Here is a 14,388-nt window from a genome sequence, read left to right on the forward strand (position 1 = left end):
GAAAGAATAAATCATCAATTAATTTGGATGAAGGAGAATAAGACACCTAAAGTCCTGTCTTTGGAAATAAAAGGAAATTTTTGTTCTGAAGTGAGAGACTGGCCAAACATTTGAATTTTGGAAAAAGCCTTCTCTTTAAAATTCCTCAACTGGACTTTCCAAAAAGGTCACAATTGGAGGAAATATAGCAAGTGTTGCTTTTTTAATGTCACACTCTATACAATGCCAGACCTCACTGGGGAATATTTCTATGCCACAACTAAAGTGCCAGTCTGCCACTTTGCTGTTGTACAAGTCAAAAAAGGGGGATTAAGTTAGAAGGGAACTGTATTCGTAGAATTATAGGGCTGGAAGGGACCTTGGAGGTCTTTTAGTCCAACTCCCAAGGCCCCAAAGCAGGAGTCCTTCATCATCCCAGAAAAAAAAGATATGGATGATAGAATAGAATAGAATAGAATAGAATAGAATAGAATAGAATAGAGAAGAGAAGAGAAGAGAAGAGAAGAGAAGAGAAGAGAAGAGAATAAAGAGTTGGAAGGGACCTTGGAGGTCCTCTAGTCTAGTCCAATCCCCTACTGAATAAAATAGAATAGAATTTAGAACAGAATAGAATAGAATTTAGAATAGAATTTAGAACAGAATACAATTTAGAATAGAATAGAATAAAATTTAAAATAGAATAGAATCTAGAATAGAATAGAATAGAATAGAATAGAATAGAATAGAATATATGATAATAGGTGATAGAAGATAGATAGAAGATATAGAGATGAAAGAAAAAAGGAAGAAAAGAAGAAAATAGAAGATATCTGTAATATGTAGAGTAGAAAGAAATGATAGATGATAGAAGATAAGATAGATAGAAGATAGATGATAGATAGACAAATGGATGGACACAGAAGACAAACAGATCACAGAATCATAGGACTGGAAGGGACTTTGGAGGTCTTCTAGTCCAACCCCCAGGGTCCCAAGGCAAGAATCCTTATACTATCCTGGACAAACCTTTCCCTGAAGTCACTTTTCACCATTTTTATGTAGGGCTTCTCCAAGACCTGAAAATTATTTCAAGGTTTCATTTGATTCGCCGACTTTGCAAAACCCGTTTCTACTCCCCTGTAACTAAAGGAGGGGAAGAGGTGAATTGGGCTTCGTGTGTCGCTGAATCACAACGTGCAAATACCCCAACCAACCGAGAGACGCTGCCGTGTTGTCCGGTCACGACTTGCAGTCGTCTCTGTGAATTTGGATGGGGGAAAAAAACGGCAAACTTTTAATTTCCATAATGAAAGAAAGAATTGCAGGCAGAAGCGAAGGAAAGAGGAACCAAATAAGCCACCTAACTCAATTCACAAATGGGAAAAACTCGGTCTCAAGAACCTGAGTTTCAAAAAAGAAATACACCCTCATCTTAACGTTGCAAGGAGGATGTGAAAATAAGAGTCAGGCGGGGTTTGTTTGTTTTTTTAACCAAAAAGTAAAAAAATAATTAGGTCAGAGCTTTGGGAGATCTTTCCTGGAAGGGAATTCCCAATTCCCAAAAAGATGTAAACTGCCAATCAAAGCAAAGAAGCCCAGGGAAGAAACGTGGGGAGAGGAAAAGGGGGGGGGTGGGGGAGACGGGCCACCACGTCCTCCCACCTGTGCTGTTCTCGCATAGCGCTCATTTGGCGCAAGCTGTCCTCGTGAACCTCGGCCAGCCGCTCCGTCACGCGCTGTTCTAAGGCCACCTTCAGCTCCGACTCCAGCTTGGCCTTCTGGGTCTCGAAGCGGGCCTGCAAAGAGGAAAGGGGGAAAGGCCGACATTGGGGGCTCCTGGGGGCTCTCGGAGCTTGGCTGTTCGCCCACAGACGTCTCACGACCCAGCTAGGGAATGCCACCGGTGCTAGCCAGGAGTGGGGATGGAGGAGGAGGAGTCGGTGGAAGTCCTTGGTGTTGCTCTCTGAGCTTGGTGGCTTTCCTGCAGAAAGCTAGGGAATGTCATCAGTGCTGGAAGGGAGGAGGAGGAGGAGGAGGAAGCAGTGGTGTTCTTGGTTATTGTTAATGCAATTTAGGATTGCATTGGCTTTTTTGGCTGCCGCTGCACACGGCTGGCTCCTCTTTAGCTGGTTGTCCACTAAGACTCCAAGATCCCACTCTCAGTTCCTGCTATTGAGCCTGGTTTCACCCAGTTTATATATGTGTATTTTTGGTTTTTCTAAGTGTAGGACTTTCCTTTTCTCTACACTGAATTTCATTTTGTGAGTTAAATGTCATTTTGTGAGTTGGTTAGCTAGGTTGCGCCCACCCACCCCGCTTACCTTCAGCAAGCTCATCTCCATCTTCACGGTGTCCCTCTCTCGCCGCACGGCTTCCAGGTCGGCCTGCAGGCCCTGCATCTCTGCCTGCACCGTCGACAAGGCCTGTTGGGCCTCCAGGGCCTTCTGGGCTTCCCGCTGGGCCACCATCTAGAGGTGGGGACAGAGGCAAGCAGAAGACAAGGCCGGGAGGCCCGCGATAGCGTTGGGCTGGAACACAGGCAGTCCTCGACTTACGGCCGTTGTGTTTAGTGACCATTTGAACTCACAATGGCACTGGGGGGGGAAAAAGGGGACTCCTGTCTACATTTTTCCCCACGCTTAACGACACCCCCGCGATCCGGCGGTCAAAATTTGCACGCTTGGCAACCGGCTCACGTTTACAACGGCCGTTGTAGTGTCCGACGATCTCCCCTTTTGCAACCGTCTAACAAGTAAAGTCAGTGGGGAAAACGGGCTCGCTTAACGACCGCGTGATTCACTGAACAACCACGGCAGAAAGGTCTTAAGGGAGGGGGGTGCGAAACTCACTCAAGGACTGCCTTGCTTGGGCTCTGTGGTGGTCATAAGTCAAAGGCTACCTAATATACACAGCATTTGGACATTTGGAGAAATAAAAGCTTGGTGGGGGGGTTGTTTGTTTGTAAGCCCAGAGTTAGCGATGACCATTTAACAGATTAACCGAGTTGGAAGGGACCTTGGAGGTCATCTAGTCCAACCCTCCCCCTCCCCCCCTGCCCAAGCTGGAGACCAAGCATTCATGACGGTTGCTGTGTCCTAGGTCAGGTGATCTCCCTTTGCGGCAAAGTCCGGGGGGGGCGGGGAGAAAGAACCACATTCACGTAACAACCGTGTTCCTAACTTAACAACTTCAGTGAACAACGGTGGTCAGAAAAATGGTGAAAAATGGGGGCAAAACTCACTTGACAACTTGCTCACTTTAACAACATAGATTTGGGGACTCCGCTGTGGTCGAAAATTGAGGATTAATCTGTACAGAGTTACAAAACCCCAATCCACATACACATTAAAGACACACAATCTGGCATTTTTTATATAGATATAGATAGATAGATATAGATATAGATATATAGATATAGATATAGATATATATCTATGGGATATATATACAGATATATTTTACAAATTCCAGGATCCAGCTCAGCCAATAAAGCAGTGTTTCTCAACCGTGGGCAGTTTGAAGATGTGTGGACTTCAACTCCCAGAATCCCCCGGCCAGCTCTGCTGAGGAAATTCTGGGAACAGACGTCCCACTGCCAAAGTTGAGAAAACACAGCGATGAAGGACGCTGTTCCCTTTAAGAAACTTCTTAAAAGCTACATATCCTTGTTTTCAGCACTTTTTATTCCCCCACCTCACCCCATTTTTACCCTGCCTTTCCTCTGAAGCTCAGAGGACTAAATCACTGAGGACTAGAAACTTCCCAGAGTAAAACCTGAAAGGCAGGTAAGGCACCCCCCCAAAAAATGACTCTACTAATCCAGACTTGCATTTATTATTATGTATTAGATTTTTATCCTGTCTTTACAAGTAACTCAACATGGTGAATATACCTGCTGTATTTTCCCCACAACAATCGCCCTGTGAGATGGTTTGGGTTGAGGGAGAGAGAGGGGGTATCACCCAGCCAGCTTTCATGCCTAATAACGGGACTAGAATTCATCCTCTCATGGTGACTGCCCGAAGTCATCCAGCCAAGTTTCATATCTAAGGTAGAACCAGAACTCACCCTGATGACTGGCCCAAAGTCATCTAGCCAGCTTTCGTGGCTAAAGCGGGACTAGAACTCCCATCTTCTAATGACTGGCCCAAAGCCACCCAGCTGGAGTGAAAGCCACCCCTTTCAGAGTGAAAACAGAACCAGAACTCCCATCTCCTGGTGACTGGCCCAAAGTCCATCCAGCCAGATTTCATACCTAAGATGGAACTAAAATTCATCGTCTTCTGCTGACTGGCTCAAAGTTACTTAACCGGCTTTCATGCCTAAGGCAAGATTAGAACTCACTGTCTCCAGCTGATTGGCCCAAAGTCACCTAGCCAACTTTCATGGTTGAAGGAAGAAGAGAACTCCCACCTCCTGGTGACTGGCTCAAAGTCAACTCAGCCAGTTTTCATGGCTAAAGTGTGACTAGAACTCCCTGTCGCCCGATTTCTAGCCTAGTGCCTTTATTACTATCCCACACGGGCTCTTGCCTGATGCTGCGACTCTAACCTTGCTTCCAAAGCTGAATCCTTTGGCTTAATGATGGGATAGTGGTTTGACCGAGTAGCTTCTTTACCTCCAGTTTGCAAGCTAGAGCCATTTCAAAGAGGAGACCTGGTCAACGACTTACAGTTTGGGAAGGCCGCTGTTTTTCCACCTTGCAGAAGGGCCCAATCCGCTGCAACTCCTCCCAGACCTTGTGCTCCATTGCAAAAGCCAAGCCTTCCCTGGGACCAGCAGCCCAAGAAATTGGGTTTTTCAGGGCGGGGTCAGGCAGGGTAGCCTCACCATGCCAAATTGGATGGGTGTGGCCCCCCACACCTTTCTCCTCTGGGGAGCCAGCTATCTATCCCCGGCTGCTAAGAGAGAGGAAGTCACATAACGTGGGGAAGGAAGAAGGTGAGTGAAAAGGCTGCTGGATTCACAACAAATGCTTTAAGAATGAAGGAAAAGGTGCTAATTGGATGGGCTGCCTTTCCTGCAATTCGTTTCTCTGCTTGATTTATTTATTTGTCTCCTGCCTTTCTTATTTTTAAAAATAGCACAAGGCAAAGAACAACATCCAACAAACCTTCCTCCTCAAATTTTCCCCAGAACAACAGCCCTGCCGGGTGGGCGGGGCTAAGAGAGAGGGAGTGGCCCAGGGTCACCAAGCCAGCTTTCATGGCTAAGGTGGGACTAGAATTCACAAACTCATTGGGAATTAGCCCAAAGTCAGCCAGCCTTGGGAGATAATTCAGGGCTAGAACTCACAGTCTCCTGGTGATTGGCCTCAAGTCGGGACTAGAACTCATGGTTGCTAGCCTGGTGCCTTAACCAATAGACATAACTGTCTCTGATAAAAGAAAATATCTGTAGCTCAGGGTTGGACTGTGGAGTCCTTGAGGCTCTCTGAGCTTGGTGGTTTTCATGCAGACTTTTCACAGCCTGACTAGGTAACATCATCAGTGCTAGAAGGGAGGGGAAGGGGAGGGGGAGGAAGAAGACTGTGGGATCTTGGTGCTCTCTGAGCTTGGGGGTTTTCCTGCAGACATTTCACGGCCTGACTAGGTAACATCATCAGTGCTAGAAGGGAGGAGAATTTGCAGAAAGAGAAGCAGAAGGATTGCTGGGGGTCCTTGGAGGTCTCAGTGAGTTCTGCTGTTTGCTTGCAGGCATTTCGTGACCCAACTAGGTAACGTCATCAGGGCTCTAAGTGGCCTCTTAGCTTTACGTTGTTGTTTTTCACTTTACCAAAAACAACAACAACAACCAAGCAGCCTAACTTGGAAGTCAACCTAAGGGGGAGGCTGACTCTCTACTCCCTCCACCTGCAAACAAGGAGGCCAAGACAGCTTGCCTCAAGTTCCAATTCAGCTTGTGGCTGCGGGGGGCTTCTGCCCCCACCCAGACCGGGAGGGACCTCCACCCTCACCTTCTCCTTCTCGAGGTGCAGCCGGCTCTCCTCCTGCGCCGTCTGGAGCTGCTCCTCCAGCTGTTTCTCCCGCTGGACCCAGGTCCTCTGCTGCTCCTCCAGGGTGGCCCGCAGAGCGTCCCGCTGCCGCCGGTCCAGATCCCACTCGGCTTCCAGGCTCTGCCCCCGGACACGCTCTGCCTCCAAGCTGCAGGAGAGGGCAGCCTTTTCCTTCTCCTGGGGGGGGGTGGGGAGGGGGGAGAGAAACGAGAGAGGGGGGGAAAGAACAAGGCTCAACTTTGGGCAGCTGGTTTGCAGGCGTTGGGCTTATTCTTAGCTCTCTGTTTAGGTTTAACCCTGGTTTACTGAACAACAGAAGAGCTGGAAGGGACCTCGGAGGTCCTCTAGTCCAGCCCCCTGCTCAGGCAAGAGACCCTATACTATTTCTGACAAATGGCTGTCCAATCTCTTCTTGAAAACCTCCAGTGATGAGGGAGGGAGGAGAAATAAAGAATGGAAGAGAAAAATATGAGCGAATGTGGAAAAGAAGGAAGGAAGGAAGGAAGGAAGGAAGGAAGGAAGGAAGGAAGGAAGGAAGGAAGGAAGGAAGGAAGGAAGGAAGGAAGGAGAAATAAAGAATGGAAGAGAAAAATGTGGGTGGGAGGACGGGAGGGAGGGAGGAACAAAGGAAGGAAAAATAGAGAAGAATGGAGGAGTGAAAATGTGAGTGAATGTAGAAAAAAAGGAAGGAAGGAAAGAAGGAGAAATAAAGAATGGAGGAGAAAAAATGACTGAATGTGCAAAAAAGGGAAAGAAAGGAAAGAAGGATAGCAGAATAACGGAGTTGGGAGGGGACCTTGTAGGTCATCTAGTCCAACCCCCTGCTCCGGCAGGAGACCATATGCCACTCCAGACAAATGGTTGTCCAACCTCTTCTTAAAAACTTCCAGTGTTGGAGCACCCACAACCTCTGGATAGAAGTTGTTCCACTAATTAATAATCAGTGAATTAACTGTTAATTCCTGTTAATACTGTTAATAATAATCAGTTATTATTAATCAGGGGATCAACTGAATAAACGAACCATCCACGGCTGTGTAAACTATTGGTTTACAACAGGGGTCTCCAAAACTGGGTGGCTTTTAAGACTTGCGGACTTCAAGTCCCAGAATCCCCCGGACAGCCCTTTTCTCCGCTTTGCATACCCGCCATCGAGTCAGAAAGTTACCCTATCAAAAACGGCGATGAAGTAGCCTGGCTGCGTTTGTCCTATCTAGGCCGGATTCTGCTAAAACCTTGCCGGTTTGGGGGGAATTCTGGGAGTTTGAAGTCCACACATCTTAAAGCGGCCAAGTTTGGGGTCCAGATTGCGAGGCTGGGCTCTACGTGTCGGGCGAAATCTTTAATGCAAGGTCAGCCTCAAAACCAGGCCCCGCTTTCTCTCCCCTCCTCCCCCTCTCCCCCCCTTTTTCAGTTTCTTTGTTTTTTTCTCTCTGTGTTCCCCCCCGGCTCTTTCCTCTCTCTCCGTTTTCCTTTCTCCGCCTCCCTCTCTCTGTCCCTCTCTTTATCTTTCTGTTTCTCTTTCTCTCCCTCCCTCCCTTCCTCCCTCCCTCTCTCTCCGTCCTTCTCTGTTTTTCTGGGTTTTTCTCTCTCTCTCCCCTGCTCTTTGTCCCTTTCTCTCTTTCTGTTCATTCTCTCCATCCCTCCCTTTGTCCTTTGCTTTTCTTTCTCTCTCTCTCTCCCTGTTTCTTTCTCTCCCCCTCCCCCCTCCCTCCCTCCCTCCCTCTCTCTCTCTCTCTCTCATCACACACACACACACAGAGAAGCAGCTCTTACCAAGGCCTCTTTCTCCCTGCAGTACTGGCTGGCCAGCTGCTGTTCCTGTGGAGGGTGGACAAGGCCTGCTGAGGCGTCCTTCCAGCTCTGACATTTTCTAAAGAAGAGCAAAAAGAAGACATGGAACATCCTTAAGGACAGATCCAACCTGGAAGCACAGGCAGTCCTCGCCTTACGACCAACAACCGAGCCCAAAATTTACATTGCTAAGCGAGAGATTTGTTTCAGGGAGCTTTGCCCCCGTTTTAAGACCTTTTCTTGACGCCGTCATTAAGTTAGTAAGACGATTGTTAAGTGAGTCTAGCTTCCACCCATGACGACTTCGCTGGTCAGATGGTCGCAAAGGGAGAAATCGCGTGGCACAGTGACATGGCGACTGCCATAAATACGAGTCAGTTGCCAAGCGTCTGAATTATAATCATGGGGGAGGCCGCCTAGCGGTCGTAACGGTGAAAGCGTGGTCCTAAACCACTTTTTTCACTGCCGTTTTAAGTTCAAACGGTTGATAAATGAACAGTTGTAAGTTGAGGACTATCTGTGTGTGTGTGTGTGTGTGTGTGTGTGTGTGTATCTATCTATCTATCTTTGGTTATTCGGGTTTTCTCCCGCGTAAAATTGGAAGTGTCTAGGCGACGTTTCAATGAAGTCTCATTCATCATTTTCAGGCTTGTGTCTTCGCCTCTGTGCTTCTCAGAGTAATTGAGAAGCACAGAGCCGAACTCACAAGCCTAAAGATGATGAATGAGACTTCACTGAAACGTCGCTCAGACACTCCAATTTTACGCTGGAGAAAACCCGACATAACCAAAGATCCACATACAAATACTGCATGAGAACCTCAAAAAACAAATATATGTGTGTGTGTGTGTGTGTGTGTGTGTGTGTGTTTTTTCTTAAGTTTTGCGGGTACTTACATGTATGTTATTCAGCTTTGTTCGGGTATTTTCCCAAGTCATTATAGTTGTGCTTTTAAAGTTGTGGCAACGTTTCGGCAGAATCTCATCTGCCATCATCAGGCTTCCGTATAGCCTGTATATATGTTCCTATACCGAAGCCTGATGATGGCAGATGAGTTTCTGCCGAAACGTTGCCACAACTTTAAAAGCACAACTATAATGACGTGGGAAAATACCCGAACAAAGCTGAATGCCATACATATAAATACCCGCAAAAACTTAAGAAAACAAATACACACACACACACACACAAAAGCAAAATACCATTTATGCATCATCACAAAATCTCCAGGACTATAAAGCCTACAAATTTGAAAGTTGGCACATTATGTTCCTCTTGGCTTCTAGGGTCTCACTAAGAAAGGATTTTTCGAAATGACCTCAGAGCATTTAGAGTATTTCCTTTGTTGTTGTTGTTGCTGCTGTTATTGTTGCTGTTGTTGTTGTTGTTATTATTATTCTCTGATGCTAAGGAGTTCTACTCCCCCTCCCTACCCGGGAAAAAAAAAATCTCTTCCAAATGCAAAACACAAGCTTCATTTTCAGAGCACCCAGCAGCTTTAGGACGGAACAGTTGAGCTAAGCCACACCCAGGCTCTCCTTCTTGCTGACACAGCAAATACTGTTTCAGTTTCCAAACAGCCCTCAACTCTCTCACACACTGACAGGACGCTAGCCAGATGAATACTGATGGATGCTGGTAGGCAGCAGAGGCAGAATATATTTTTTTCTTCCTTATTTCCCTCCCGGAAAACTAAGCCTGACCACCGTTTCGTAGCGAAGCACGGGGATTGAGCTAGTAAATTTCTAAAAGAGAAAGTTGAGCTACTGTAGAGAAGACTAGGCGTTCTTCTCCCCACCCCCCCTTTGCGCAAGGGCAGGGGATGATGGTAGGCGTTCCAACAGAGCCCTGCCCAAGGAGACCCACCTCCTTCTGCCTCCCCAGCCCCTGTTCAGCGGTCTCCTTCTCGGCCTGCAGCCTGCGCAGGGTCGCCGTCCTCTCGGCCTGCTGCTGGTTCCAGCCTTCCACCACTTTGGCCAAAGTCTGGTGAGAAAAGGGAAGGAGAATTCATTTCAAAACAAGCCATCACCCTGGAAAAGCCTCCGAGCGGGGGGGGAGACTACGCTAACCATGCTCCCCAGATAAGCCGGGCATGTTTGGTGGTTGGGGGGAGAGAGATGGAAGGTGAAGAATTGCGGAAGGTTTCTGGGCTAGGAAGTCGGAAAGACAGAGGAGAGGGCATTGAGATCCCTGGCACTGGGAGGCAGTTTGGTCTAGGGGTTAAAGCATCAGGCTGAGGAAAGGGGAGTCCATGAGTTCTAGTCCCGCCTTAGGCCTGAAAGCCTGCTGGGTGACTTTGGGCCAATCACCAGGAGACGGTGGGTTCGAGTCTCGCCTTAGGCCTAAAAACTAAAGGGACTGGGGTTTGTGGAGAGGGAGTGGTGGGGAGGAAGAAAAGAACTGCGCTCCTCATTGATCTCTGAGCTGAGTTGTTTTCTCGCAGACATTACATGACCCAGCTAGGTAACATCATCAGTGCTAGCTAACCCCGCTTCCTTCCAGCACTGAGGTTGTTATCAAGCTGGGCCATAAAAAGTCTGCAAGAAAACAAAGCAGTTCAGAGAGGCCACTCAGAGGGCCGCAGTCCTCCTCCCTTCCTCTCCTTCCTCCTCCTCCACTCTGCAAACCCTTCCAGCGCTGGTGACACTACCTAGTTGGGTCATGAAATGTCTGCGAGAAAGCAACCCAGCTCAGAGAGCCCCAAGGACTCTCCCGCAATCCACTAAGTAAAACCGCTGACCCAGGCGAGGCCGCCCCTTGCGCAGCCCCCTGCTGCCACCCCCACCCTCCCAACCAAGGCCCACCTTATCCAGCTGCTCGATCATGCTGTCTTTCCTCTGGTCGGCCGAGACGGCCACCGCCAGCTGTTGCTGCAGCTCCAGGATGCGGTTCTGGAGGGCCTGGATGTGCCGCTCGCAGTGCTGAGGAAAGGTGGAAATAGATTAGAATAGAATAACAAGAGTGGGAAGGGACCCTGGAGGTACTCTAGTCTAACCCCCTGCGGAATGGAATGAAATGGAATGGAATAGAATGTAGAATAGAATAGAATATTAGAATAGAATAGAACAGAATAGAATAGAATGTAGAATAGAATAGAATATTAGAAGAGAAGAGAATATAGAATAGAATATAGAATAGAATAGAATGTAGAATAGAATAGAATATTAGAATAGAATAGAATAGAATATAGAATAGAATAGAATGTAGAATAGAATAGAATATTAGAATAGAATAGAATAGAATAGAATAGAATAGAATATAGAATAGAATATTAGAATATAATATAGAATAAAATATAGAATAGAATATAGAATATAGAATAGAACAGAATAGAATGTAGAATAGAATAGAATATTAGAATAGAATAGAATAGAATATAGAATAGAATAGAATAGAACAGAAATTAGAAGTACTGTAGACCAGAAATAGACAAGAATCATCACTGTTTACAATAGCGTTAAAAGATGGTACTAATAATAATAGTGGATAATAATATTCCCTGGAGCAGAATAGAGTAACGGAGTTGGGAGGGAGTTGGGCTGGGGGCGGCAGGAGGGAGGCAGGGAGGAATTGAAGGGAAGGGTACTGCAAACCCCCCCACCCCCCCAATCCTCTATATACCAAGGACGCCTGTTTATATCTCTCGCCCCTACACTGAGTAGAACACGCAAGGAAGGGTCTGGATTGGGAGCGGCTGACTCCAAATAGTCCTCAACTCACAACCGTTCATTTAGCGACCGTTCGAAGTGACATCGGCACTGCAAAAAGGGAACCTGGGAACGTTTTCACACTTTGTGACCGTTGCAGCGTCCTTCCCACTGGTCAATTGATCAAAGTTCGGACCGTACAGCAGTGTCCTGGGGAGGGGTCACGTGATCCCCTTTTTGCGACCTTCCGATGAGCTAGGTCAGCGGGGAAGCAGGATTCACTTAACGGCCGTGTGACTCAACGAACGGGGGCGAGAAAGGTCATTAAAAACTTCACTGTCTCGCTTAGCAACGCAAACGTTGGCTCCATTGTGGTTATAAATTGAGGGCTCCCTGTAATCCCTCCAAGGTGGAAATGCCTGTCTCTCCCGTTTATTAATATCTCACATCTGATATTTTTATGAGTAACTCAAGGCGATGGATACACCTCATACTCCTTCCTTCTCCTCCTCTGCCTTTTGAGTTTGCTCACTTTGGTTAAACGATTACAGGAAGTCCTCAACTTACAACAGTTCCTTTAGGGACCAGTTACATCATCCCTGAAAAAGGTTCCCCCCCCCCCCGCTTCCCTTACAACCACTGTAGCATCCCCCGTAGTCCCGTGATCAAAATTCAGAGGTTTGGCAACAGACTCATGTTTATGACAGTCGCAGTTTCACGTGATCCATTTTTACGACCTTCTGGGAAGCCAGCTTCATTTAATAACTGTGTGACTAACGGCTGCAGGGATTCACTGAACAGCAGAAAAACGCCGTAAAAATGGGGCAGAACTCCCTTTCCCAAGGGTTTCACTTAGCAGCGGGAATTTGGAGCTCAATCGTCGTAAGTCGAGGGGCAGGAAAACACCGTAAATGGGGCAGAACTCCCTTCTCAAGTGTTTCACTTAGCAGCCGGAACTTGGGGCTCCCTTGTGGGTCGTAAGTCGAGATCTACCTGTATCCTTGTAGGGGAGATTTTGCCCCTATGGCAAGTGGAAACGGGCAGGTAAGGGGCAGTGAACCAGGGGAACAGGGACCTCGGGGAAGGTGAGCAGAGGCCATTTGAGTGGATGAGCGCAGGAGCTTTGCCTAATGTCCTAAAATAAACCACCTGACCTCCCCTAAGCCAGGACTGCCCGTGGCTGCAAGGACAGTAATGCCAAGCAATCGCTTGTCCCACTTAGAAGGCGCTCCGGAAGCAATATAGGGAGGCAGGAACCCCCTGTAGTGGCGGTGCGGAAGGCCATTATTGCCGCGAGGACTCCGTGACCTTGAGACTTGGGGAAAAGTTCAGATAAGAGCAACTTCTTCTTAATTTCAAAGAGAAATAGGAACAAGAAAAAAAGGGCTTTGCATATACTTTGCTATAGGCTGCTTCGGTAAGGCCACACTTGGCTTCCTGCATCCAGTTTTGGTCCCCCGCGATACAAAAAAGAGGTTGAGACTTTGAGAAAAACTGCAGAGAACAGCAACTAAGAGGACCAAAGGCGCGGAGAGTAAAACCTACGAAGAACGGTTGCAGGATCTGGGTTTGGCTAATCTAGAGTAAAGAAGGAGAATGCAGGGGATATGAAAGCAGCGTTCCAGTATTTGAGGGGCTGCTCCGAAGTGGAGGGGGGTCAAATTATTTTCCAAAGCCCCTGAAGGCAGGACAAGAAACAATGGACGGAAACTAATCAAGGAGAGAAGCAACCTGGAATTAAGGAGGAATTTCCTGCCATAGCATAAACCTAGGACAAATGGCAGCAAATTTGGGACCGAACAAAAGATCACGCTAGCCACCTCTTACAAAGAAAATCTGTTTAAAATTTTTTTACAGGTGGCATCTCCCACCGGCCAGGCTAGCCAAAATGTATGGTTCTCAATCACCCACATGCTGGAAATGTTTGAAAGAACGGGGTACCTATTATCACATGTGGCGGGACTGCAAGAAAACACAAGAGTTTTGGCACAAAATCCGGACATGGCTGGGAAAAACGTTGGGGTTTAAAAAATTAACTTTATACCGGAGATGTTCCTACTAGGTTAATAATAAAAGAGAATTTTAGTAAAGCAGATATTTACCTAATTATTAATGTAATTACAGCAGCAAGACTATTTGGAAGTCAAAAGAAATTCCAAATGACAAAGCAATAATAGACAAGATTTTTCAGTGCGTTGAACTAAACAGTTTGACATTAGAATTGAAAGTACGAGGCTTATCAGAATATTATAAAGTATGAAACAATTTCTATATATGGAGAGATACGAAAGGAAGTCGATAAAATGTAAATTAGAATCTACGATGTAATTGAAATGCAGCACAATGAATCAGATTTAAAATGACACAAAGACTAAATGTATATATGTATATAAACGCTTATATTGCTTAATGATTTTTTCCTAGTATAATAATATGAAGACTGATATATATGTCAAAGGAAGTCCACCATGTTCAAGGCTTTTTAAATGTTTATTTTCAATACAAGTTTTTTTTAAAGGATTAACTTTCTAACGGTGAGGACAATTAACCGGTGGAACAACTTGCCACCAGAAGTTGCGGGTGCTCAATCACTGGAGTTTTTAAGAAGAGACTGGGCAGCCATTTGTCTGGAGCAGGTTGGACCAGAAGCCATCCAAAGTCTCTTCCAACTCTATTATTCTGTTAGTCTAATGAAGACAAGGATTAGGGGTGATAATTCGAGCTAAGAATAATGTTTAAAATGTCTACTTATTGGGGTGTTCGTTGTCTCGAGAGCCAAAGAACTAAATGCATGGGCACCCAATCACTGCCCTGATCCTTGCCCAAACATACACACACACACACACACACACCTGAAAAGGACCTTAGGAATGGAGTGCCAGCCTTGGCAACTCTGAAGACAATTCCCAGTATTCCCCAGCCAGCCATGTCGGGTAATTCTCTTAATAGATGGTGGGTATGCAGTAAGCGTAA

At 46.6% G+C, this 14,388-nt stretch overlaps 1 protein-coding gene across 1 annotated transcript in view; it reads right to left on the reverse strand.

Annotated features, from left to right (window-relative positions):
• CNTROB (centrobin, centriole duplication and spindle assembly protein) overlaps window positions 1–14,388 on the reverse strand; it is a 32,371-nt gene that overhangs the window by 13,281 nt on the left and 4,702 nt on the right. The window contains 7 exon segments of the mRNA XM_087916966.1: window positions 1,642–1,775; window positions 2,301–2,447; window positions 5,936–6,151; window positions 7,751–7,814; window positions 7,816–7,847; window positions 9,635–9,751; window positions 10,573–10,689. Of these exon segments, the coding sequence (XP_087773092.1) occupies window positions 1,642–1,775; window positions 2,301–2,447; window positions 5,936–6,151; window positions 7,751–7,814; window positions 7,816–7,847; window positions 9,635–9,751; window positions 10,573–10,689 (827 nt within the window).

Source organism: Pseudonaja textilis, chromosome Z (assembly GCF_049901715.1).
Source record: "Pseudonaja textilis isolate UNSWEBS1 chromosome Z, rPseTex1.2, whole genome shotgun sequence".
Taxonomy (NCBI): Eukaryota; Metazoa; Chordata; class Lepidosauria; order Squamata; family Elapidae; genus Pseudonaja; species Pseudonaja textilis.